This window comes from Callorhinus ursinus, unplaced genomic scaffold (assembly GCF_003265705.2).
Source record: "Callorhinus ursinus isolate GAN/ISIS: 27379988/994484 unplaced genomic scaffold, GSC_fseal_2.0 scaffold25, whole genome shotgun sequence".
Taxonomy (NCBI): Eukaryota; Metazoa; Chordata; class Mammalia; order Carnivora; family Otariidae; genus Callorhinus; species Callorhinus ursinus.
The window spans coordinates 36,705,311-36,731,655 of record NW_027397087.1 but is presented as its reverse complement, the minus strand read 5'-3'; the positions used below and the strand labels follow the sequence as shown (position 1 = coordinate 36,731,655).

The 26,345-nt window shown below is 36.2% G+C and overlaps 1 protein-coding gene across 1 annotated transcript in view; it reads right to left on the bottom strand.

The window, feature by feature from the left end:
- Positions 1-26,345, bottom strand: part of ARIH1 (ariadne RBR E3 ubiquitin protein ligase 1) — a 117,625-nt gene that overhangs the window by 21,801 nt on the left and 69,479 nt on the right. Inside the window, exons 3-7 of the mRNA XM_025884608.2 lie at positions 25,073-25,217; positions 17,824-17,916; positions 17,280-17,335; positions 2,196-2,262; positions 559-665 (exon numbers count right to left, since the gene is read on the bottom strand). Of these exons, the coding sequence (XP_025740393.1) occupies positions 559-665; positions 2,196-2,262; positions 17,280-17,335; positions 17,824-17,916; positions 25,073-25,217 (468 nt within the window). The remainder of the gene's footprint in view (positions 1-558; positions 666-2,195; positions 2,263-17,279; positions 17,336-17,823; positions 17,917-25,072; positions 25,218-26,345) is intronic.

Genomic DNA, 26,345 nt, shown 5'->3' with positions numbered 1-26,345 from the left:
GGTTACCAGGAAGGCTGGGGCCAGAGGAGCCACAGGGAAAGTGTTGGTTAAAAAGCATATCTCATCAACCATGTTTTATCTCTCCAAATTTATCTGCACATTTTCTTTCTAGGAGTAAGATTAAACTTGTCAGAGCAAAGGAAAAATAATCCTGTGTATTTTATTTCCTAAGAGATAACTTGAAAACAGAGCAAGAACCATAAAGGAACCAAACATAATCTGACAAAATAAGCAGTCCATCAGAAATGAGAAGAACTAAGTTCTTGTTCCAGATCTGTAAGTCTGCTCCCATATTAGTTCCAGTGGAGCACACAAGAAAATGTGATTATAGCTGCATTTTTTCCCCCATTAGAAAAAAGGGCAACAAGGAAAGAGAAAAAATTATTTAAGATGTGGCCTTTTAATCTAATTCTTATTTAAAAGAAATACACACTATTTTAAGTCAACATCACCTACCCTCCGCACCTGAGGTAAAAAAAAATTTTTCTACTATTTTACTACCAAGAATAAATAGAAAAGCTATGTGTACTATTTCAATTTGGGAAATCACTTGCTTACCAAAACTGGCGCCCACATTTGCAGCGAACAGGTTTAGCATCAGGATATTGGACTTTAACAACATGGTGGCAATCTGGGGCAGGACACCACTTTAACAGTCGATTGCACTGAAACCCAAGTTAGAAAATAAAAAATGACAACAAATTAAATCATGATGCAAGATTTTCTAGTACAACAAGCAATTAACTTACATTGCTTTCCCAGTGCAAGGGCCAAAGACAGAGATGATGACACAAGCACATAAAAGCCTGCCCCCAGTATTTAGTAGTCTTCTAAAGTAATGCTTTTAGATGCACTGTTTTTCTAAGATTACAGATCCCTTGAAGACCTGGTTTTATAAATATGTGAACTGTCTTACTGGTTCTACCTTCAAAATCGTACTGATAAACTTTAAAATAATTACCCATTTGTGATCATTAAGAAGCATCGATTTGGTTATGGTTCTACTTCAGGGCAATTTTCAAAGATGTAAGAAAACAACATACACTCCTACTTAGGGAAGGTGTTTAGAGCTATAGAATATACATGTAAATTTCTCTCTTTGACCATAAAAATGTCTTCTAAGAACAAAAGTCAGTTCCTAAACCATGGCAACAATCACATTTTCGTTCTTAAAAACAAAAAAAAAAGTAAAACTTTTGAGGTATTTTTATTATGAAACAAAACATGGCTCAACTAACACTCTGCAGCAGAATTCAAGTTTATTGACCATTTTAAAAATATACTATTCCTAAAATACACAGTTTTCTAGAAGATCTGACCTTCAGTTTAATCTAATAGACATAAAAATTACTTTGCAGAATTAAAATACCAATTTACATTCACGATCTTATACAGAGGCTCACAAACATCTTCTATAAAGAGCCAGATAGTAAAGATTTTTGTTTGTGACAGCCACAATGGCTTCTGTAGCAATTACTCAACTCAGCCACTGTAGCACAAAAGAAGTCATAAAACAAATGGCATGTTCAAATAAATATTTACAAAAACAGGCAGGTCATAGTTTGCTGACCTCTGTATTTGATAAAAGAAAGGCATTTGATAAAAACAAGTAACTATAAGGGCACCTGGGTGGCTCAGTCAGTTAAGTGTCTGCCTTGGGCTCGGGTCAGGATCCCAGAGTCCTGGGATCGAGCCCCCGCGTCGCGCTCCCTACTTGGGGGGTTGGGAGCAGCCTGTTTCTCCTTCTCCCCTGGCTTGTGCTCTCCCTCTTACTCTCTCAAATAAGTAAATAAAATCTTAAAAACAAACAAACAAACAAAACTACAGCTTTCTTTATTAACAAAGTTTATTGCTAATGGAAGCTAAAACAAGCAGAAATATAGCAAGGTTAAACTGCCAAGCATTATTAAACATCACATCATTAATAATCAGCTATAATTTTTTGCTAGCGATAAAGGAAGAATACTGAAAAAATAATTTTATCACCAAAGTTCTAGATCTATGAAGAGACATCTACATACTGGTTTGTCACATTCCTTTGAGAATAAAGGTATTTGGTATACCTCATGAATAAAGTCCATAATCCAAGCCCTTTAGGTCTTTCTTACTATTAGGAGTGTTTCGTATAAGAAAAACTAATTTTATAAACAATTCCTCTTATTAAAAAAGGGAAAACTTAAAGAGAAATCACTTACCTCTACAAAGCTATTTGTTATTAAATGCTGATACTTTAATTTAACTTTTGAATCTGTGATCAGGCGCCTGAGAGCAAGAATAAAAGTAGTTTATTAGGAAGTTCTCAGCCAAGAGTATTTTCCCACATTTATAAAATAAAATTTCAATGTGGTGGCTCTAAAAATTGCCCTAAATTGAAAATACTTAAATGCTTATAGACTATCAACAAATATTAACTATAGAAATCAAGACAATTTCAAAGTTTCTGTAGTTTTATTTGGTAGAACCCCCATCCCCAAGTTTCTTATACACAAAATTTTCCATTTTTACCCAGTTTGTTATTACAGTCTAATGACTTACTATTGCGGAGTTTAGGCTCCTTCCAGTGTCTTACTTGCCTAAGACAGCAATTTGCAGCCAACTTCCCTAAGACGCTCTCCCAAAAATCAGTGTGTGAAATCAGAGATATTGACAAGAATGTCAAGATCCACATTTTGCTATACATAAATTTGAGGGCCTTCTTCTGAGATCTTTTGGTAATTTACCAGAAATGTTTACTGACTGCAACCTGGCTTCTCTTGTCCACCTAGAACATTCTGTATATTCATAGCAACTTCTAGAACTCATAGGAATCCATGAAAGTAAAGAATCCTGAAGCTTAAGTTTTAATAGTTTTAATGGTAAACACTCCTGTGAGTGTTTAAAGAAAATGGTGTTAAAGCAGAAAAAGAGTTAACCACTAACAAAACCTGTAAAAACTATCTAAAGTGAAGACAACAGACAATAAAGTTTTGTATAATCTGGCCCCATCAATCTTGAGTTTCTTATGGCACTGCTTGCCTTCCACAAGACCCTATCTTGTCCTGGGCTACTTTCAGTGTACTCCTGTCACATTTGTATTCTTTCAAAATAGTGGGTATCGTCCTTCCTCAGAGGCTTTTGCATAGGGCTACCTCTCTTGAAAAAGAAAGAGAAGAATATCACGGTGGGCTCAGATGGGATAGCATACTGAATGCTGGATTCACACTTACTAGCTATGTACTAGGGGTAAGTTCTTTGACCTCTCCATTTTTCAGTTTACTCATCTGTAAAATGGATAGCAGAAATAAGAGTTGTGAACTAGAACAGTGCCTGGCAAATAGTAAACACTCAATAAATATTAGATGCTGCTATGTTATTATTATTTTATTTAACTCAGCTAACATATAGTTACCAACTAAAGGAGGCCTTTTCTGACAATTACCCACACCAGTTCCTGCTCAGTTCTCATGGCAGCTTTTACATCTCCCCGTCAGAAAAGTGTCATAATTTTTTTTTACTTTTAAGGATTTAAAAAAATAATTATTTGACAGAGAGAGACACAGTGAGAGAGGGAACACAAGCACGGGGAGTGGGAGAGGGAGAAGCAGGCTCCCCGCTGAGCAGGGAGCCCGATGCAGGGCTCGATCCCAGGACCCTGGGATCATGACCTGAGCCGAAGGCAGACGCTTAACGACTGAGCCATGCAGGCGCCCCTGTCATAATTTTAATTAGCAAGTTATCTGTGTAGAGCTGGAACAAACAATCCTAAAATCTGTATGGAACCAGAAAAGACCTTAAATAGCCAAAGAAATGTTGAAAAAGAAAACCAAAGCTGGAGGCATCACAATTTCAGACTTCAAGCTGTATTACAAAGCTGCAGTGATCAAGACAGTATGGTACTAGCACAAAAACAGACACATAGATCAATGGAACAGAATGGAGAGCCCAGAAATGGACCCTCAACTCTATGGTCAACTCATCTTCGACAAAGCAGGAAAGAATGTCCAATGGAAAAAAGACAGTCTCTTTAACAAATGGTGTTGGGAAAATTGGACAACACATGTAGAAGAATGAAACTAGACCACTGTCTTATACTATATACAAAAATAAACTCAAAATGGATGAAGGACCTAAATATGAGACAGGAATCCATCAAAATCCTAGAGGAGAACACAGGCAGCAACCTCTTTGACCTTGGCCACAGCAACTTCTCGCTAGACAAGTCTCCAAAAGCAAGGGAAGAAAAAGCAAAAATGAACTACTGGAACTTCATCAGGATAAAAAGCTTTTGCACAGTAAACAGTCGACAAAACTAAAAGGCAACCGACAGAATGGGAGAAAATATTTGCAAGTGTCTTACCAGATAAAGGGCTGGTATCTAAAACTATAAAGAACTTATCAAACTCAACACCCCCCAAAAACAAAAAATCCAGTCAAGAAATGGACAGAAGACACGAGCAGATATTTCTCTAAAGAAGACATACAAATGGCTAACAGACACATGAAAAAATGCTAAACGTCACTCAGCACCAGGAAAATACAAATCAAAACCACAATGAGATACCAGCTCACACTGGTAAGAATGGCTAAAATTAACCAGCCAGGAAAGGACAGATGTTGCTGAGGATGTGGAGAAGGGGGAACCCTCCTATACTGTTGGTGGGAATGCAAACTGGGGCAGCTACTCTGGAAAACAGTACAGAAGTTTCTCAAAAAGTTAAAAATAGCCCCATATTGGGCTCCCTGCTCAGCAGGGAGTTTGCTTCTCCCTCTCCTACACACCCTTCTTGTGCTCCCTCTCTCTGTCAAATAAATAAATAAAATCTTAAAAAAAAGAGTTAAAAATAGAACTACCCTACCATCCAGCAATTGCACTACTAGCTATTTACCCAAACGTTGTGATCCAAAGGGGCACCTGCACCCCAATGTTTATAGCAGCAATGTCCACAACAGCCAAACTATGGAAACAGCCCAGATGTCCATCGATAGATGAATGGATAAAGAAGATGTGGTACGTGTACATGTGTGTACACACATACACACACACACACACACACAAATGGAATACTACCCAGCCATCAAAAAAAAAAAAAAGAAAAAGAAATCTTGCCATTTGCAATGATATGGATGGAGCTAGAGAGTATAATGCTAAGTGAAATTAGTCAGAGAAAGACAAATACCATATGATTTCACTCATATGTGGAGTTTAAGAAACAAAACAGATGAATACAGAGGAAGGGAAGGAAAAATAAAATAAGATGAAAACAGAGAGGGAAGCAAACTATAAGAGACTCTTAACTATAGGAAACAAACAGGGTTGCTGGAGGGGAACTGGGCGATGGGCATTAAGAAGGACATGTGATGTAACAAGCACTGGGCGTTCTATGCAACTGATGAATCACCAAATTCTACCCCTGAAACTAATAATAGAGTAATTATTAATAATATATAATATAAATTATATTAATAAAATTAATAAGTGACCTAAATTAAATTTAAATAAAAACTTTTAAAAGATTTTTATTTGTGAGAGAGAGAGAGAAAATGAGTGGCGAGGAGGGGCAGAGGGAGAAGAAGCAGACTCCCCGACTGAGCAGGGAGCCCAATGTGGGGCTTGATCCCAGGACCTTGGGACCACAACCTGAGCTGAACACAGATGCCCAATGGACTAAGCCACCCAGGCGCCCCTAAATAAAAATAAAAATTTTTAATCATTTGTTTAATATCTGCCTCATGCTCCCTTAGCCCCAACCAAACAATAAGCTCCATGAAAGGATCCCTAGTATCTAACACATTGCTTGGCCTGTAGAAATTATTTTTTTTTAAAGATTTTATTTATTTATTTATTTGAGAGAGAGAGAATGAGAGACAGAGAGCACGAGAGGGAAGAGGGTCAGAAGGAGAAGCAGACTCCCTGCTGAGCAGGGAGCCCGATGTGGGACTCGATCCCAGAGTCTGAGCCGAAGGCAGTCACTTAACCAACTGAGCTACCCAGGCGCCCAGAAATTATTTTTTAAATGAGTAAAACCTCCACATTTCAGGGATGCTGGAACTGAGGTCTAAAAATAATTAGTGTATCTGGTGATTCCTCAACAGGTTAAAAACACAGGGGGTGCCTGGGCAGCTCAATCTGTTGAACTTCTGACTTGATTTCAGTTTGGGTCATGACCCTAGGGTTGTGGGATCAAACTCCACACTCAGCAGGAAGTCTGCTGGAGGTTTTTCTCTTGCCCTCCGCACTCCCGCCCACCCCTGTGCACTCACTAGAAGTGCCCTTTCTCTCTCTAAAATAAATAAATCTTTTTTTTTAAAGGTTAAACACAGAATTACCATATGACCCAGCAATTCTACTCCTAGGTACATTTATCCAAGAAAATTAAAAAAACAGGTGTTCAAATAAAAAACTTGCACAGAGATGTTCAAATAAAGACACAAATTTTTTCACAAAAAATGGAAATAACCTAAATGTCCAAGAACTAATGAAGAAACAAAATATGGAATATCCATAGAATGGAATATTTATCCATAGAAAGGAATAAAGTACAGACACATGGTACAACATGGATGAATCTTGAAAACATTATATTAAGTGTAAGAAGCCAGGCAAAAAAAATCACATGCTGTATGTCATTTAAATGAAATGTCCAGAATAAGCAAATCCGTACAGACAGAAAACATGTGATTGTCAGGGTCTAGCGGAAGGAGGGAATGAGAAATGACTGTTTAATGAATATAATTCTTCTAGGGGTGATGACAATGTTCTGGAATTAGACAGTGGTGATGGTTGTACCACCTTATGAAAAACCACTAAACTGTATAGCTTTAAATAGTTAAAATGGTAAATATTATCTTACGTGAAATTTACATCAAAAAATAAAAAATAAGAATGAGACCCGAAGTCAGATGCCCCGACTTCCCATTTATTTCTATTACTCAATGCTTCTCTGATGTGACAAAAGCCAATGATTTCTTATAACTGATCTAGACTAGCTGGTGAGAACAAAGGTTAGCCATAGGTACTAGACCAAGGTTATTAGGTCTCAGTTATTAGGTCAGTTTATCTTGTGATAGAGAAGAATAAGGAAGTGATCTCTTACCCTTGAGAATGAGTACTCTCAAGAAGACAAGTGTTATCCTGGCTATTGACAAACTACTTCTCTTGACAAAGACCTGTTGCCATCACTTATATCAAAAATAGTTATTACACCAACTCTCATAGTAGAAGGCAGCTCTTTATGAAGGTAAACATAAGGACTTCTACTGATAGTCTACTATACATTATAAGCACAGTGTCAGATGCATTTAAATACCCTTGAGTTTTGGGATAATTCTGTTTTTACAAATGAGATAACTGGAGAGTTATGATTTGAAACCAGGTGACTTTAAACAAAAGGATTTTAGTATACCAAGTAGTAAACCACATCTTATGCTGATTTAGCACCCTGAGTAAATCAATAATATTCTGTTTCAATTTAGGATTAATGATAAAATATTTTTCTGTAAAAAGGGTTTTTTTCCCCTGACAGACCAATTATAGACAAGTATAAATAAGGAAATAAAAACCATCCGCAACTGTATCACTCAGGAGAAATAACCACTTAACATTTTTATAACCTGGACCTTTTCCCTCTTTTTGGGGGGTAAATGTAGGATATATAATTTTATTTTATTTAAAAAATATATTTATTTTCATTTATTTGAGAGAGAGTCCTAAGCAGACTCTGTGCTGACTGTAGAGCCTGATGCAGGGCTCAATTTCACCACCCGAGATCACGACCTGACCTGAAACCAAGAGTCAGATCTTAACCGACTGTGCTACCCAGGCACCCTGGATATATAATTTTAAATAGAGAATGTATTACATATAATTTATTTTTAAGATTTTATTTATTTGACAGAGACAAAGCGAGAGAGGCTCAAGCAGGAGGAGTGGGAGAGGGAGAAGCAGGCTTCCCACTGAGTAAGGAGCCCGATGCAGGGCTCAATCCTAGGAACCTGGGATCATGACCTGAGCTGAAGGCAGATGCTTAACAACTGAGCCACCCACGCGCCCCTGTACTACATATAATTTTATATCTTAGCTTCATCACTAAGATTATAGGCATTTTCCAATGCATTAAAATAATCCACAAATCTTTTTTAAGATTTTTTATTTTTTATTTGAGAGAGAGTACAAGCAGGGGGAGCAGCAGGCAGAGGGAGAGGGAGAAGCAGGCTCCCTGCTAGGGGGCTCAATCCCAGAACCCTGGGATCATGACCCGAGCCGAAGGCAGATGCTTAACCGTCTGAGCCACCCAGGCGCCCCCATAAATCTTTTTTTTTTAATTTTTGTTTTTTCTTTTAAGATTTTATTTATTTGACAGAGAGAGACACAGCAAGGGAACACAAGCAAGGGGAGTGGGAGAGGGAGAAGCAGACCTCCCGCCGAGCAGGGAGCCCAATGCAGGGCTCGATCCCAGGACCCTGGGATCATGACCTGAGCCGAAGGCAGACACTTAACTGACTGAGCCACCCAGGTGCCCATACAAATCTTTTTTTTTTTTTTTAATAAACTTGAAATAAGGTACCCCCAACATCCACACTTTTTTAAAAAATATTTTATTTATTTATTTGACAGAGAGAGACACAGCGAGAGAGGGAACACAAGCAGGGGGAGTGGGAGAGGGAGAAGTAGGCTTCCCGCGGAGCAGGGAGCCCAACGTGGGGCTCGATCCCAGGACCCTGGGATCATGACCTAAGCCGAAGGCAGCCGCTTAAACCAACTGAGCCACCCAGGCGCCTCTCCAAACCTTTTCTTAACGGCTATGTTATATTCCATTTTCCTTGGACATTTGGGTTGTAGGGTTATGATAATGTAATCAACATCTTTATAATAAATCTGCTCAATTTCTGGTCATTAAAAATGGATATAACATTCACTATCATCTCTGGCTCATCTCTTCCTCTTATACTCCATTCTCTAATTCTGACTTTACCCTGAAAATAAATAAATTCAAAATCCAACCATTTCTTACCACCTCCTCTGTTACCATCCTGGATCAAATTGCCATCATCTCTCACCCCAGACTGCTGTAAGAGTCTCCCAACCTCCCCACTCCTACTTAGTCTCTTTCTAATGCCAGCAGTCAGAGCAACTCTCTATAACCATGTCACTCTTCTGATCAGAATCCTCTCATGGCTCTACCTCAGAAAAGGCCAAAGATCTTATATAATGGCATATAAGGCCCTACACAATCAGCTTCATGCACCCCTCCCACACACTTCTCTGCCTCCCTTCAATATATTAAGTTTACATTTATAGTTCAAAAATATTTTCAAAACTTTAGATAATTATCATCAGTAACTTACTGTCTATATACTTGGCCTTGTGGACTACTGAACTTTGACAAATTTTTTCATTTTGCATTTCAAGGAGACTAGGAAATTATTTCAGTATGAACTTGAGCTCTGATCCCTTAAGCCATGTACTTTAAAACAGACAGTATTCTATGGCTTTTGTACTAAATTTCCTACTTTAGAATACTAAAGTAGTACTCTTCTGCTTCACTGTGGAGAAATAATGGGAGGCATTCAATTTATTCCACTATGAGACACACAACTCTAATGTCACATGTTACCAAAGCATTCTCCATAAAGTCTCAGTGGACTACCTTAAAAATAGATACAATCTTGGGGCACCTGGGTGGCTCAGTTGGTTAAGCGTCTGAACTCTTGATTTCAGCTCAGGTCATGATCTCAGAGTTGTAAGATGGAGCCCTGCTTCGGGCTCTGCACTGGGGATGGAACCTGCTTGGGATTCTCTCTTTTCCTCCCTCTCCCTTTGCCCCTCCTGCACCCCCCTTTTACCCCTACAATCTTGGAGTAAAAAAAGATTTGAGTAGCAATAATCATAAATGGGGAAAAATGATGAATCAGATGCCATTAAAATGAAAACTTTTGTTCATCAAAAATCATTGAGAGAGAGAAAAGGGAAGCTACACATAAGGGAATTTAGTTGTAATATATATCTAACAAAAGACTATCAGAATATTTAAAGAATTCTTATAAAGCAACAAAGTAACAAAATTTTAAGTGATCTGAATGGGCACTTCATAAAAAAAGATATCCAAGAGGCTAATGGAAAGGTGTTTGACATCATTACCCACCAGGAAATTAAAAGTTAAAACCCTAAGGAGATATGCTTACATACCAACCAGAATGGATAAAATTTAAAAGACTAGTGATTATAAATATAGGTAAGGAGTAAAGCAGTCACACACAACTATTTTGGAAAACGACTTGGAAGTATCTATTGAAGCTAAAACCTCACTTCTGAGTATATACTCAAAAGAAGTCAGTGCATGTTCATCAAAAGACACATATAAAATATTTTTTTTTAAGATTTTATTTATTTATTTATTAGAGAGTAAGCGAAAGAGAAACAGCATGAGAGGGGAGAGGGTCAGAGGGAGAAGCAGGCTCTCGCCGAGCAGGGAGGCCGATGCGGGGCTCGATCCCAGGACCCTGGGATCATGACCTGAGCCGAAGGCAGTCGCTTAACCGACTGAGCCACCCAGGCGCCCCACATATAAAATACTCTTTCTGGCTTTTTCATAGTAGTCAAAACCAAGCAAACAAACCAAAAAACTCCCAATGTCTTCTCTCAGGAGAATGAAATACATTAGTCATAATGAAAAAAAAAAAAACAAACCTAAAAACATAGATATATTTAATACATGTACATATCTCAAAGACATTAATTACGTTAACTGAAGCAGATACACACTCACAAGAAGAATACATGCTACATGATCCCATATAAATGAGGCTCAAGAACAGGCAAAACTAACTGATGGTGACAGAAATCATGACAGGGAACAAGGGTGAGATGGATCCCGTCTGGTAAGGCGCCTAAGGATGAACACTCTGGGTACTGGAAAAGTTCTTGATTTGGGTGGTTAGTAAAACAAACATACTTTTAAAGTTAATGTGCTTTACATACCTTAGTCACTATATTTAAAAACTTAATAAGAAAGTAAAATAAAAATCAACATACAGCAAACTGAGCCTATTGTACTTAAGAATGAGGATTTTCCAAAGATGAGATGCTTACAGTACTGAGATTAACACATATCAAAGTTTAGTCTGTCTCTTGCCTCGGATGGTACAAACTGTATGACTTCAGCTTCTTAACTGTATTTGTAACCTTTAAGATACTGTTAGAATAAAAACCATATGGTTAAGATGTTAGGAATATTCTTCTTGGAGCAGCACTGACTTAGAAGACTACATTTACTTCTTTCTGGATCCATTCAACTATTTGATGTAGTATTTCTGTAGTTATATTACAAAAGTACTGGTTTACAATTTTGTGAATAAACTTATTGACAAAACATCAAAGAATCTGTTCCAGAACAGAAAAAAACAATTATAAAGTTGGCAACATAAAGTAATTATATATCTAATAGAAACTAGGAGGTGAAAGAGATAAAAGTGAATGACAACAAAGAGGCATCAATTTCTTCACCTTCCACAGTAAGGAGTTAAGATATATTGCTTACAGCTGATGGAACAGAAAATAACTATTAAATAGCATTTAAGTTATATTATCTAATTTAAAACAATTTATTTCTGCATATATGTAATATCCATTCTGTAAGGCATTTAGAAGAGAATTTAAAACCAAATGTAGTAACAATAGCTGTAAGAGTGCTACTTGCATTCTACTTTGAGAAGAGTCATTTCAGGGAATGAATGTAACATCTACTTTGTATTGAATGTAGAGAAGTGTTTAAAGTCATATGTAATAAAGATGGGTAAAAGAGTGCTTATAAAAAATCTAAAAATTAAATACATAAAAAATAGAACAATTTATTTTTCATATACCATGACCCAAAGATTCATTTTTTAAAAATCTTATGTATCATTAAAGCTCAAAGTAAAAGCATTTGGTTTAATTTTGCTAGAAGTGAGCAATGAGTTCCTGTCATCATCTGTTTTAAAACCTCCATATATGAAAATAAATCATAAAATTTTTTAGCAACATCTCCTAGGATGTTGAATTAGAACACCACAATTCCAGATGTGTTAGCACTACCAATGATTAGTCAAGATGAGACTAAATAATATTACTGGAAGGTATTTAAAGACTTAATAGATACAAGGTTACCTTTACCATCCCTAAGATTAATAGAGAAACTATACACAGAAAAGAAATTTAGGCCTTAAAACAACTATATTAAAAAAATAACTAAGTGCTAAGACGAATAAAAATAGATGAATATTTATTTGGTCTCAAGTGATAAATAATTTAGAGAAATGATTTTCATTAGTCCATGAAAACATCAAGGACAAATCTTAGGACAAAGAAAAATTCTCAAAGTATCCATTACCCTCCTGACTGTGGAGGTATAACATTGTGTAGGGGAGACCCACTTAGCCAAATAGCCTTGATGGTATAGCACAAATCCATCACTAATGTATACAATGATGATCTATGCTTATAAAAGAGAGAATAATATATTTCCAATTACTTATTCAAGGATACATGTGTATTACATACCCATTGCTAAGGAATAAAAAAAAGAATCTACAACATAACTTATCTTAGGCATTTATGATCACACATCTTGAATGGAAATAGGCATTTAGTGAACATAAATGGGGGTCTGGGGTCATACGGCTTATGGTCTAAGAAAGAATACAGACACGAAATAGGCAATTACAAAAATGTATAGTAAGGGAAATATGGGCGAAATAAGTAGCACAGAGGATATCTGCCCAAACCAAAATGCAAATCTAAACTAAGACCTGAAGAATGACTAAGAGGATGAGTAGGTTAACAGAACCGAAGAACAAAATAGGAAGAGAGTATTTGCAAATAAGTCAAAAGACCTTACAGAAAAAGTAAACAAAGTCAAACCAAACCAAATGCAAATAAAATGCACAGTACTTTCAAGAAGCCAAGTTTCACACGGCTAGAAAAGAGAATGTGAGAAAAGTTGAGATTAAGCTGCACAGGTAAGCAATACAGAATGGAAATGAAGAACTGAAAGATGATGAAACAATTTAAGGGAATCACTTAGGAACCAGTCACAGATTGCCAGCTGAGAGAATATGACAGCCTGGATCAGGTTAATGGCAGTAGGAACAGAGGGAAATGGATGGATTTAAGACTAATTAGGATGTGGAAATGACAGAATGTGGTGTAAGGATCATTCTGGGAGAAAAATGAATCAGGGATATCATCAGGCTTCTAATTTAGGCAAGTCTTTAACACCTAGTGGTTACCATCTCTTGATACTGAGCAGACAGAAGAATGAGTTTGGTGGTGGTGGTGGTAGGAGAACTGGACAAGGCAAAGCCTGAGGAATATACATATGAAGATGCCTGATAGGCAGTGGCATATGTGGGTTCCAAACTCAGAAGAGAGAGTTGACCTGGACATACAAATCTGGGTACAATGTATGATTAAGAAGAGTGTATAAAGTGAGAAGAAACCTAGAACCCCAAAGAGCAATATTTTAGGAAGAGGCAGAAAAAGATGATTTGGCAAAGTCAACTGGAGTAGATCTGAAATAGGCCTAGGGAGGTGGCCTTGGGCATTGGTATCTGGGTAAAGGGAGTTTTACTGGAAATGAATACATTAGGAAAACGAAAGGTAGTTCTCAAACTCAAGCATACATCAGAACAACACTAGGAGAGCTTGTTCAGATTGCCGGACACCATCCCCAGAGTTTCTGATTCAGTAAGTCTGGATCTGGGCCTGAGAATGTGCATTTTTAACAAGTTCCTAGGTAATGCTGATGCTGCTGATTGAGTGATTACATTTTGAGAACCACAGGGGTTAGGGTAAAGAATATACATATGGACACTGAAATCACACTGGATGACAGCAAACCTTGGGAGAAAGAGAGTGAGGTGTTAACACTATAATTAAGTGGGAGCGACCCAAGAAGTCAAGCGAATAAAAGCAGAAAAGACTACAGCATAGTTGGATAATATAAGACTCAAGGGTATACATGGATTTTAAACTGAAGGAGAGAAACTAAGGGCTTAAGACAATGACTTTGCCTCCTGACCATATGGTATATCAGGGAAAAAGCTAGCTTCAACTTGAGAAGGTTACAGGAGAATGTGTGTTTAGGAAAGGATCTGGTTTCAGGTTCAAGTCAAGTTCCAAATGAGTTGAATTCAAATTAAAACAAGAAACTATTTTTTAATCTATCAAATTTAAAAATTAAAAATGATAATACCGTGACTGTGAAGGAGTCCATTTCTTTCATACTAAGAAAAAAACTGTTAAGCATATTTCAATTATTTATTTATAAGAAAGAAAATGGAAGATATATACCAACAGTATACAACGATATAAAGTAAAAATAAAAATTCCTCTTCCTAATCCTCAAGCCCTAGCTGATATCACCATTGAAATGCTCTTATAAGTATTCTCCAAATTTTCTGTGCAAGTGCCAGGCTATGTGCCAGGCTGCATATCTAAAGAGCACAAGAAACCCCAGAGGATACACACAAAGAGAACCACATCTAGATAAATCACAGTTGAACTATCTTAAGCTAAAGACACAGCAAATCTTAAAAAGTAGCAAATAGGGATCAAAAAGATTAACTGCTGACTTTTCAGAAACAATGAAGGCATGAAGGCAGTAGAATGACATATTCAAAGTGATACTAGTTCATGAAAGGCCAAAGAGCATATAAATTTGTAGAAATTGTCAAACTGCATTACAAAAAGGTTGCAACAGTTTATATTCTCTACTGTACTATATTCTCACATTACGTTTTACCGAACTGTTTAATCCTTACTAATCCAAAATGCAAACAAAAAACACAACTTTTTAAAATTGGAGTATCAAATTCTGATTTACATTTACATAATGTTTATTAGCATTCAAATTTTTCTTTTCTTTTTTTAAGATTTTACTTATTTGTGAGAGAGAGAGAGAGGCGGGCGCACGCACAAGCAGGGGGAGCAGCAGCAGGAGAAGCAGACTCCTTGCTGAGCAAGGAACGGGATGCGGGGCTCAATCCCAGGACCCTGGGATCATAACCCGAGCCGAAGGCAGCTGCTTAGCCAACTGAGCCACCCAGGCGCTCTTCAAACTTCTTTCATCGTGAACTGCTTTCCATAGGATTATCTTCTTCTTGATTTGTAAGAGCCCTTATGATATTAGCCACATTCATTTTATGTGTTGAAAATATTTACTCCATTCCCCGCAAAAATTTCATTCATTTTCATAAATTCATAGCCGCATCTCCCTATCCAAATGCCTCCCCAATCTAAACTATCCTCCACTATACCAAAGTTATATATATTTTTTTAAGTTCATTTATTTTGAGTAATCTGTATACCCAACATGGGGCTTGACCCCATCAAGAGTCACATGCTCTTCTGACTAAGCCAGTCAGGTGTCCCTGACCCCCGCCAAATACAATGTATTTCTCAAAATATAAATCTTATTATAACAGTCTTAAACCTTCTATGATGAAACTCAAACTATCAAGGTCCTTTTATCCTCATCTCTAATAACCTGCTACACTCTACTCTAGCCACCACAGAATACTTAATAGAGAAAAGCTCATGAAATATTTTTAAAATACTGGTATTCTTTAAGCAGTGTTACCCTCCACTCCCTCAATCCAAATTTTTACCCCATTTATATTACTCCTTAGACTCTTCAGGTGGAGGGGCGCCTGGGTGGCTCAGTCAGTTAAGCATCTGCCTTCAGCTCAGGTCATGATCCTGGAGTCCCGGGATAGAGCCCGATGCATCGGGCTCCCCGATCAGTGGGGAGTCTGCTTCTCCCTCTGCCCCTCCCCCTGCTCCTTTTCTCTCTCTTGCTCATTCTCAACTAACTAAAATCTTAAAAAAAAAAAAAAAAACCTCTACAGGTGGAATAATTTGCTTCTTTCTAACTGTACTTTATACATGTCTCTATATATAAAATTTAAACTCTGCATTTTAGTATTATGAACCCCTTGGGAAAAGGAAATATATCTTATGCTTCCAAGTAAGTGTTTGCATAATGGATAAAAGAATACAGTGACCTGTACTGATGAAATGTACTGATGAAACTGATGTATTGATGAAAGAACACAAGGAATCAAAGTATCAAGGGATAAGATATAGACAACTGGAAGGATGGTGGTACTTCAGGATGATACATAACTTATTTTTGCTAGCTTAAAACAATAATGGAAAAAAGGTTCACTGAAAGATAGAAACAGTAGTAACATAGAGCTAACAACAAGCAATAGTAAACATGTTTTAGTAAACCAAAGTAGGTTGAGGTTAATAAACTGGAATCAGTGAGCTATATAAACTGTACTGGTTAAGTCCATTTAAGGCTTTAGTAGGTAGCTTAGGAAATTTGCTCATTAAAGTCCATGGCTGTTTTTACTTTTATTACCTTCAAATCCCAGTGCTTAAACACAGACAAACCTTTCTGTATAGGCAATTATCCAGTACTAACTACATAATTTGTTTGCAGATAGTTCAGGCCCTCAATCTGTTTATCTTCCTACAGTGAAGTCAATTAGGTAGCCTGAAGCTATGAAACAGCACTGATTCAAGAATTAAACAACCCAGGATATCACCACAGGTTCAGGACTAAAATCTATGCTTGTTTCTTCAACTTTCTTTCTCCCTTCCTAAGAGAACCTTTCTCAAGAGCAGTTAGCCAACAACTTCCAGATGTAGTACCTTTGGGAGCAGTGTTCCAAATGAGGCCCCATTCCCCCTGGGTACCTCCTAGTGAATGATGGAGCCTGGAAGGGAATTATGGCCCAGCCATTTCTACTTCCTTAGTCTATAGGCAATCTATGGAGTGGAGTTCCCTACAGGGCTGCCAGAGACTCACAGCTGCCCCATAGTCAGAGTCTCTTCCTACTGAATCCTTCTTCCTTGTCTCTTTTAACAGGTGTCATACCTGAATCAAAATGTGTCTACTCTTTTCTCTTTAGCCTGCACAGATGCTATCCCACATCTCCTTCCCTTTTAACTCCTATCTTGGCATCTGCTTCCCACAGGACCTCAACTGACATACCAACGTATCCTATTCTCCAATTCCAAGGTTTACTAAAATCTAGCCATCATATATTGCCCAGTATTTTGCCATATGTTTACAAGAATAGTGTCTGGGCATTTAACTAATAAGGTAGAAATGAACTTTTGTACAACAAAGGAATGTAGATTAGAAAGTCTCTTCAAACTAAAAATTCCACCTCCTCTGAGGTTTGAGCAAAAATTAATTTGGTTTAACCAACTAACCAATATTCAACATGCATAATCTATCAAAAATACTTACATAACTGTGTTGTCATCCACTAAGATATCACAACCATGAGCAGGACACGAAATAGTCTGAAAAAGATTGAAATTTATAAACTATGTCTTCATTCAACAAATATTTACTGAATGCTTACCATCGCCAGGCACTTCAGTAGGTTGAGAATACCTTAACATTTATAGGATCTTAAATTGTTCCCTTTCTATTAAAGGAAATGTATGTGTGTGTTTATCACCATAAGGTAACTAGAACTGCTGACCTGAATAATTGGTTTCTCAATATAAAACTTGAAAGGCACAAGCAAGACACCTGACAAAATTGTTCAAGTTTAGCCTATATACACATCCTAATGCTGCTGAGAAAACATTCCCTGAACTATATCTTTAACTGGACTGCCACATTGTAAACAGAAAAAAAGCCTTAATTATCTTTTAGTCTTAATACAGAAAAAAGTTCCCCATGCAATTCATAATTGACAATGCTTCACCTGTTTATATTTCTGCAAAGGTCTAAACACTGAAGGAAATTCAACAAACACTAAAAATCAAATTGGCATCTTTACCTGTCCCATGCCTTCCTCCATTATTTTGGTAGTTAAATATTCGCTCCAGCACTGCATACAAAACTTATGTCCACATTCAAGGCCAGTGAAATACTGCAACAAAAATAATACATGGACTTTTAAAAGACATTATCAGAAAAAATCACTATACATAGTTACTCAGTAAGTCTCTATTAATTAGGTCACATTTCTCAAAGTGGCTAAAATGTCCAATTTGACAAGACTAGCTGGTCTCCTAAAATAAACTTCTTGGTGGTGAAACTTAGACATGCAAATACATTTAACATAAAATACCTAACTAATGAGAAATGCATCTACAGTAGATATTTGTAATTTTTAGGAAAGGCAGACAAGTTCGTATTAAATATAAGAATGTTATACACCAATAAGCATATGAAAAGATGCTAACAATCCTTACTTATCAGAGAAATGTAAATCAAAACCACAATGAGACAGGACTTCACACTCACTAGGACAGCTATATTCAAAAAGATAATAACAAGTGTTGGTAAGGATGTGGAAAAATCAGAACCCTCATACACTGCTGGTGGGAATGTAAAATAGTACAGGTGCTTTGGAAAACACTGACAGTTTCTCAAACAATTAAACATACTCATGATCCAGCAATTCCAGTCCTCGGTATATACCCAAAAGAAATGAAAACATAGCTCCACACAAAAACTTGTATACAAATATTCACAGCACAATTATCCATAGTAGCCCCGAGGTGGACACAACCTAAATGTCCATTGACTGAAGAATGGATAAACAAAATGTGGAATATCCATATAAAAGAATTCAGGCATAAAAAGGACTGAAGTATTGATATATACCATAATGCAGGTAAGCCTTGAAAACATTATGCTAAATGAAAGAAGCCAGCCACAAGAGACCACATATTGTTTGATTTCCATGTATATGAAAAGTCCAGAGAATAGGCAAATTCATAGAGAAAGTCAATTAGTGGTTGCCTGAGATTGAGTAGCTTGCGGGGTAAGGGGTAGCAACTCTAAGAGGAGACGAGGTTTCTTTTTGGGGTTATGAAAATGTTCTAAAATTTACTGTGGTAATGACTGCACAACTCTGTGACTATACTAAAAACCCCTTTAAATTAAGTGAACTGTATCGTATGTGAATTATATCTCAAAGCTGTATTAAAAAATGTCACACACACACACACAAAATGTCACACAAATATAGACTTCTGAGTTGCAAAGTATATAGCTTACCTAGATAATCAATAAAATCTTATGGAAACCAAAAGATTTATTCAGATAGCTAAGAATAATAATAGTAACATTTGTTCTAATCTTGTATTACTGACATGATTTGAAATACTACTAATTTGATGGATAGTTAAATGAAGTATATTATATCCTATAATATACAAATAACGGTCACCAGTTTCAACTAAGAATATTTTACAATATTTACTCTAAAATATTTTTAAATGAATACGTAATACAGGTTCATGGTTAAAAACAATTATTTAGTAGTATGAGTTTATGTTGAAAAATAAGTTCCATTTTTTAAAGATTTTATTTGACAGAGAGAGCGAGAGAGCACAAGCAGTGGGAACGGCAGAGGGAGAGGGAGAAGCAGGTTCCCCACGGACCAGGGAGCCCGATGGAGGGCTCGATCCCAGAACCCTGGGATCGTGACCTGAGCCAAAGGCAGACACTCAACCAACTGAGCCACCCAGGTGCCCCTGAAAAATAAGTCTCCCTTATCCCCAACCTTGTCCTCTACTTCAGGAAAGTAATCGCTATTTCAATATCTTACATATTCTGCCAGACATGTTCTAACGTACACAGGTACACACAGCAAGAGGACACACTCTCATCTTGGTTAATTATTATTTAATAGATTTCTCACGTGGTTCTACATTAGTACACATGGGTTCACCCCCTTACACAGTCTGTGTGAAGGTACCATAATTTATTTAAACAATCCACCATTAATGGACATTTAGACTATTTTTTTTTTCTTCCACCATGCTACTGCACTGGCTATATATACATCATTGTGATCATGCAAATGCATCTTGGGACTAACTTGTACAAGTGACATTATATTTACATTTTAATAGATTATTAAATACATTTTACTTTACATTTACACTTTAATAGATTATCAAGCTTCATTCAAAGAGGCTGTAGCAGTTTATACTGTTCGAGAGAACCTGGTTTCCCAACAACCCTGTCAACACAGTATATTATCAAAACTCCTTGAATTTTGCCAATCTAACAGGTGAAAATGAGGTAACTTCATTAGTTTTTATTTTATGAGTGAAGTTTAAACATCTGAAAGAAGACTTAAGGCTATATATTTCTTTTTCTGTGCACTCTCTTCACCTACTTCGCCCATTTTTCCACTGGGTTTATATTTTTCCTTAGTGATTTTGTGGGGATTGTTACCTATTTAGAAAACTGGCCACTTATAAGCATAGAAAATATTTTCTGTTTTAAATCCAAATGCTCACATTTTGTTGCCACGAAGAAGCTCTCTACTTGTATGTAGCAAAGTGTATTAGTTTTAAAAATTTCCGGCTTCTAAATTAACTTTAATATAAAGAGTTAGGAAGGAATTTAAGATTCTACTCCAGATGGCAACCAAGTTGTTCCAATACCATTTACTGAAATCACCTTATTTGAAATGCCCCCTTCTACAATACACCAAATTCCCCTCACACATATTTAACTCTATCTTGTTCCACTGCACTAATTATTCTTGTATTTGGTAGGACTAGTTCCTCCTTACCCCCGTCAATCTAGTCTTCTTTTTCAGTATTTTACTATTATTCTATCTCTCCAAATACTCAAGTCATCTTTTTATCTCCTTTAGTATTTAAAGTTTTCTTCATAATAGATCTTTCACATTTCTTGACAAGTTTATTTCTAGCTCTTTCATTCTTTTTGTGGCCCACATTAAGTGGTACTTTTTATTCCATTCCATTTTCTAACTAGCTGTTATTTGAAAAATGCTCATGAAATTTCTGATATTGCTTAATGATATTCAGATACAAATAGTTAGGATACAAAATTCTATACAATAGCACATCAACTATATACAGAATGCCCAGAAGCAGATATGGAAAAAATGTATCAAAGTCCTGAGACTAGTCTTATGGATCAAATGACATGGAAAATATCTACCCAGCTTAAAATGTGGTGCTATTCAGATTGACAAGGATTCTAACTCATTCACAGAACAAGGTAAGTATTTTAGAAATCAATATTCTCATCCATTAAAAAAAAATCTAGGAAACAGAAGAATCTATTCTCAATACTCCCCATTGGTAAAGGAGATCTGGCACTAACTTGTTGTCAGATCACTAATGGAGAGCATCTGATTTTCAAGGCTATGAGAAGGAGCATTCTGTAAAGGACAATAATAGCAGTGTAAAAGATCAATAATTCTAAAATGTTTTATTCATGACTTAAAAATACATATGCATCCTCATGTGCTTTGTTTTGTTTTGTTTTTTTCAGATAAGAATCCTTGAGATTGGGCGCCTGGGTGGCTCAGATGGTTAAGCGTCTGCCTTCAGCTCAGGTCATGCAGGGTCCATCGGGCTCCTGGCTGAGCAGGAAGCCTGCTTCTCCCTCTCCCTCTGCTCATGCTCTCTCTCTCACTCTCTGTATCTCTGTGTCTCAAATGAATAAATAAAATCTTAAAAAAAAAAAAAAGAATCCTTGAGATTGAGAGACCACAGGTCACAATGGTTACCAAGTGATCATTTCAAGTAACATCTCTACCTTTGGGAACTTGTGCACCAACGATCATTATAAGAAAAAAACAAAGCTTTTTATTCTTTAAAGGCCTCTTTTTCAATAATTCTTCTAATTAGATAACAATACCAAACAAGATAAATTAGAAAAATAAATCACACACACATGTCTAAAGATAAAGCAAAAACTAACCTGTGGTATAGACACATTTATCGTGCTCAAGAGTGGTGTCATTATCGTGGACTATCTGGGTATCACCATCCGGTTCCATTTCCCTTTCTGTCCTCCTCTCACATACTTGGTTCCCTTACTACCTTGTGTTTACCTACTCGGGTCCCTGACTCAAGGGATAGGATTACTTATCAGCAAACTTATTCATAAATAAATCTGACACAGAATACACTAAAAATACACAAAGTATTACCTAAAACAGAATTGAATGGTCCTTTAAAAAAAGAATTGAAAGAATAAACTCTTAAAGGGTCCATTTATCCCTGCCATGTTACATACACAGCAACTAATGTCAAACAGCAGTAAGAACATTAAGAAATATCTTTCCTCCATCAGAAGTTGCTCATATAATCTCTAAAGTTAAAGTCATTTTGTTTATAAAAAAACAGAATAATCAGGGCATCAGTTCCCTCAATCGAAAAATGGAATGAGTTAAAAAGGAATATAGGTTCGGACTTAGATTCCCAGCACAAGGATTCAGAGGTGCCTAAGGGCTGAGGGATGGGAGGGTGGATTATCCTCACAATCGTCAAAGTTGCCTTTATGTAACATATCTGATTCTTAGAATATACAAATTATTTACTTCATAAAAATGAGATATCACAGCCCAACCTATATTCCCTAGTAGAGTGAGGGTGTTAGCAAAGCTAGATCTTATGCTTTAATTCAAAACAACATTATTATAAAGTGAATGACTGTTGCCAGGGCTAAGAAACCCTTGTGTTGCGGCCAATGTGTTGGGGAATTTATGAACTTTAAAAGTGCCCCAAAGTCTCAGGAACTTGTTTTTAAAGAAGAGATCACCCACGATAGTTAACCCCGAAGTGCTAAACTTGTTTGCATGTGGCACTGTATAAAGCTAAAGTTGTTTTCTGGAAAGATAAAGGTATTGAAGATATACATTAATAAAAGGCAAGTATCAGTGTTTGAAGAGAGTGATGGAAACTGAAACATGGGAATTGTACAACAGAGGTTAAAAAAAAAAGTCATTCACCCAATTAAAGCTTTCATGGCGTCTCAGGTGACGTTTACTTGCAAAACTGAAGAGGTTAAAATTATCTTTCTATATTAGTCTAAAAACCATGAGAAAAGAAGTCCTAGTTTTATCACCCTATATTTTTCATAACACTTGGCATAGTTTCCATAACTTTTTAACTTACTTTCCAACCCATGTTGCTGTTTGCTTTCTTGTCCTGTCATTTACATAGCCAAACTTCCTTTAAAGAGTAATTTGTTCATCTTTAGTGCCTCCACTTCCTTTCCCATCTTCAAGTCAATGATTTTTCAGCCCATGCAGTGTGGTGTCTCTTACCATACTACTTAAATTAACTTTCCAATAGCATTGGTAAACTTCATGTTGTTAATTGCAAATTCACTTTTCGATTCTTTGAAGTTTTTTGCAATGTTTTTACCATTCTTGGAGGTACAGTCTCTTCCTCTGGCTTCTGTATTGCTCTATTTTCCTGGTTCACCTGACTATCACACTTTCAAAGGTTATTTCACAGGTCAATTTCTGTGGGAAATTCTCCCTGATCTGACACTGGGTTAGGTGTCTCTCTCCAACACGTTCCCACAGTATCATGCCCTATTCAAGTGCTTACCTTTCTTTCTGAATATGTCATTTTACTTATCTACCCAGCTAATCTGTAAATTATCTGAAGCAGGCATTATGCCTTTATTCTCCATTGTGTTTCTAACACTTAAAATAGTGCCTGGTGCATTGAATAAATGAATAGCAGGTTCTCTATCATCAGTTACAAGTGCAAGCAAAATTTACAATGCAAATCTCCAGTCTTGATTTTTAATTCTAATTTGTTAAGACTGTTAGACAATACCAAGGGCACTGAGAAAGTTATGGGGATATTTGTAAGCAGCTAGCTTCAGTATTCAAATTACATTTAAGATTTAAACGAGGGAGGAGCTGGTTATAATAGAGCAGGAGGAGAAATGCCAGGGAATAAAGAAACCCTGTATAATCTGGGACAAATTCCTTGGGTCTCAGTATTACCTCACAGAAACTTATGAACTATACAAATGTCACCTGGCAAAGAGAATTTGTTAAAGACAGACAATAAAATGGTCAAAACATGAATTTAATTATTTTTAATAGTAATGTTTTTTTTTTAAATACTCAACTTAAGACTGTGATTTAAAGGAGGGAAATTATACAATTCTCAGAATAGCAGAGATCTGAAAGAATATCTTAACTCATTTGAAAGATAAAAATAACTCAGACCCAGTGAGATTTAATAATTACACAAAGCCAAATAATTAGCATCAGAGCTATAATCAAAACTTGAGCATTTGGAAATTCAACTCAACACTTTACCTACAAAGTTATTTTAACTCATTGTTCTATTTCCCTAAGGGTACTTAATTTTCTTTTAAAACCTCTTTTCTAAGCACTTGGATGTGAGCAAATTGGTTCCCTTCAAATGGGCCTCTACAGAAATACATATATAAACTTCTAAAAAAACAATGAAAAAACTTCAATGCGTCAAAATACTGGTGACAAAGACTTTGTATATAGTAATTATTAGAAAGAGCTGCTTAACTATTAAAGCAGAGAATATGAATAAGATAGTTAGAATTAAATTATTTCTTAGATATCTTGAAATATCTTAAAGAGGTGAATTCCAAGTGACTAAATACATTTATGCCACAAATAGTATTTTCTTGTAGTTACTAAAGTAAGGCCTTCATAGGAAGATTATGTTTAAGCCTAAAATTCTTTACTAGACACACCAAAATAAATCGTCTATATTCAATGGGTTTTATTCACTCAATTAACTGGTCCCAGTGTCTGCTCCAACTCTGTCACCACTTGCTATATTTAAGAATTTCCATCAGAATGGATCTGTATAAGTGAAACTCTTCTGTTATGAAAAATCTTGAAAGCTCCCTAGTAAAATACTATTAAAGACATTTTATTAGTGTTTTGGATATTTATTTTAAAATGTTAGTTTTAAATCTACCTTATTTTGGATAAAAAATAATTCTACTCACTGCGCACCTATTAAACAATTCTCCCATGATAGCAAAATAAACTCAAAATAGATTTAGGTGTTTAATGACAAGTTGCTGCTTTAAAAAGCAAACGGGGAAGAAGGGGAAAGAACAAGCTCTATTCTTTCTCTTCCTTTCCTTTATCCTTAATATTCTGATAGGTTACTGTTTTACTACAATACAATCCCAGACTCCCAGATCTTCCTTGGTTTAAATAATTTAAGTTGATTTACCCTCTGAAACAGAGAGTTAGTGCTAGCCTTAAACTACCAGATACTCACCGAGTTAGGGTAGTTCAAGTAGCAGATCTGACAAGGCATATCCTGTGCTGATGACCTTGTATTCATCTGGCGTGTTCGAGACTTTTTACTTGGATTAATTACATGACACTCAGCAAAGAGCTTCTCCAGGTTTCCATCAAAGTACCTGCATTATTTAAACAGAAAGGATGAGAGCCCAGCAATAGCACACTGTTAGAGCTCTCCAAAAACCTGATTTTCTATAGGGAACAGCAATGAACTGAATTAAAATAAACCCAGATCATAACCTTTTTGGCTCAGAGGAAAGGAGGTGTATGGCTACAAACTGTAGCAAAACAGAAGTGTGTGTGTGTGTGTGTGTGTGTGTGTGTGTGTGTGTAAAGCAGATTAAGTTTTTGTTGCTATTTTGGTATTTTTTACTTCGTTTTCATTCTGGGAAGTTAAGCTATTAGAATTTTAACAGTACTACAACTAAAATTTAGAATGAAAGCTGTACTATCTCTAGTGGTACTTTAATGAAGAATAATAGTATTTTAAAAGGCTAGGCTAATATTTTAAACAAATGACTTTATTAATAATTTTAGTTACACCAGCTTAAATATATTAGCAAGTAAACTACCTACAAAGCATATCTTACCCCACAAATCACTTACGTGTCTCATTCTACAACAGATTTCATTTCTAAATTTTTTAAAAATAATTTTTAATTTACTAGCAAAGGGGAGGGAGGAAACAAAAAAGTGTATCTTAAAATGTTTTTATATCAAATAATCTATATACTTAACTTTTCATAAAATAGGTTTATTCTTTACGTACAAAAAAGAGATTCTCAACTTAAAAAATAAGTGATACTCAAAGGAGATTTCCAATTATTTTTAATGCAGGTCTTGTTCAGGTTTTGTGTCAAAGTACTTACTATATCTCTAGGAAAATCACTCAAATGAGAACAAATCACATCACTCTCCCAAGACTAACAAACATCTATTTATAAATAACTGCAGAATGTTTCAATGATCAAATTATTAATCAAAATATCAACACATTATAAAAGGGGAACTCATACAAAGTTAAAGTTGTCACTGATAATTCAGCTAATCAAATTATATAGAGCAGAAAATCAAATGCTTTCCTTCTAATTATCTCTCAGAAAACCTAAGATGTCAAGTTTTATTTGAAAAGTAGAAAGCAGGGGCGCCTGGGTGGCTCAGTCGTTAAGCGTCTGCTCAGGTCATGATCCCAGGGTCCTGGGATCGAGCTCTCCCTCAGGCTCCCTGCTCAGTGGGAAGCCTGCTTC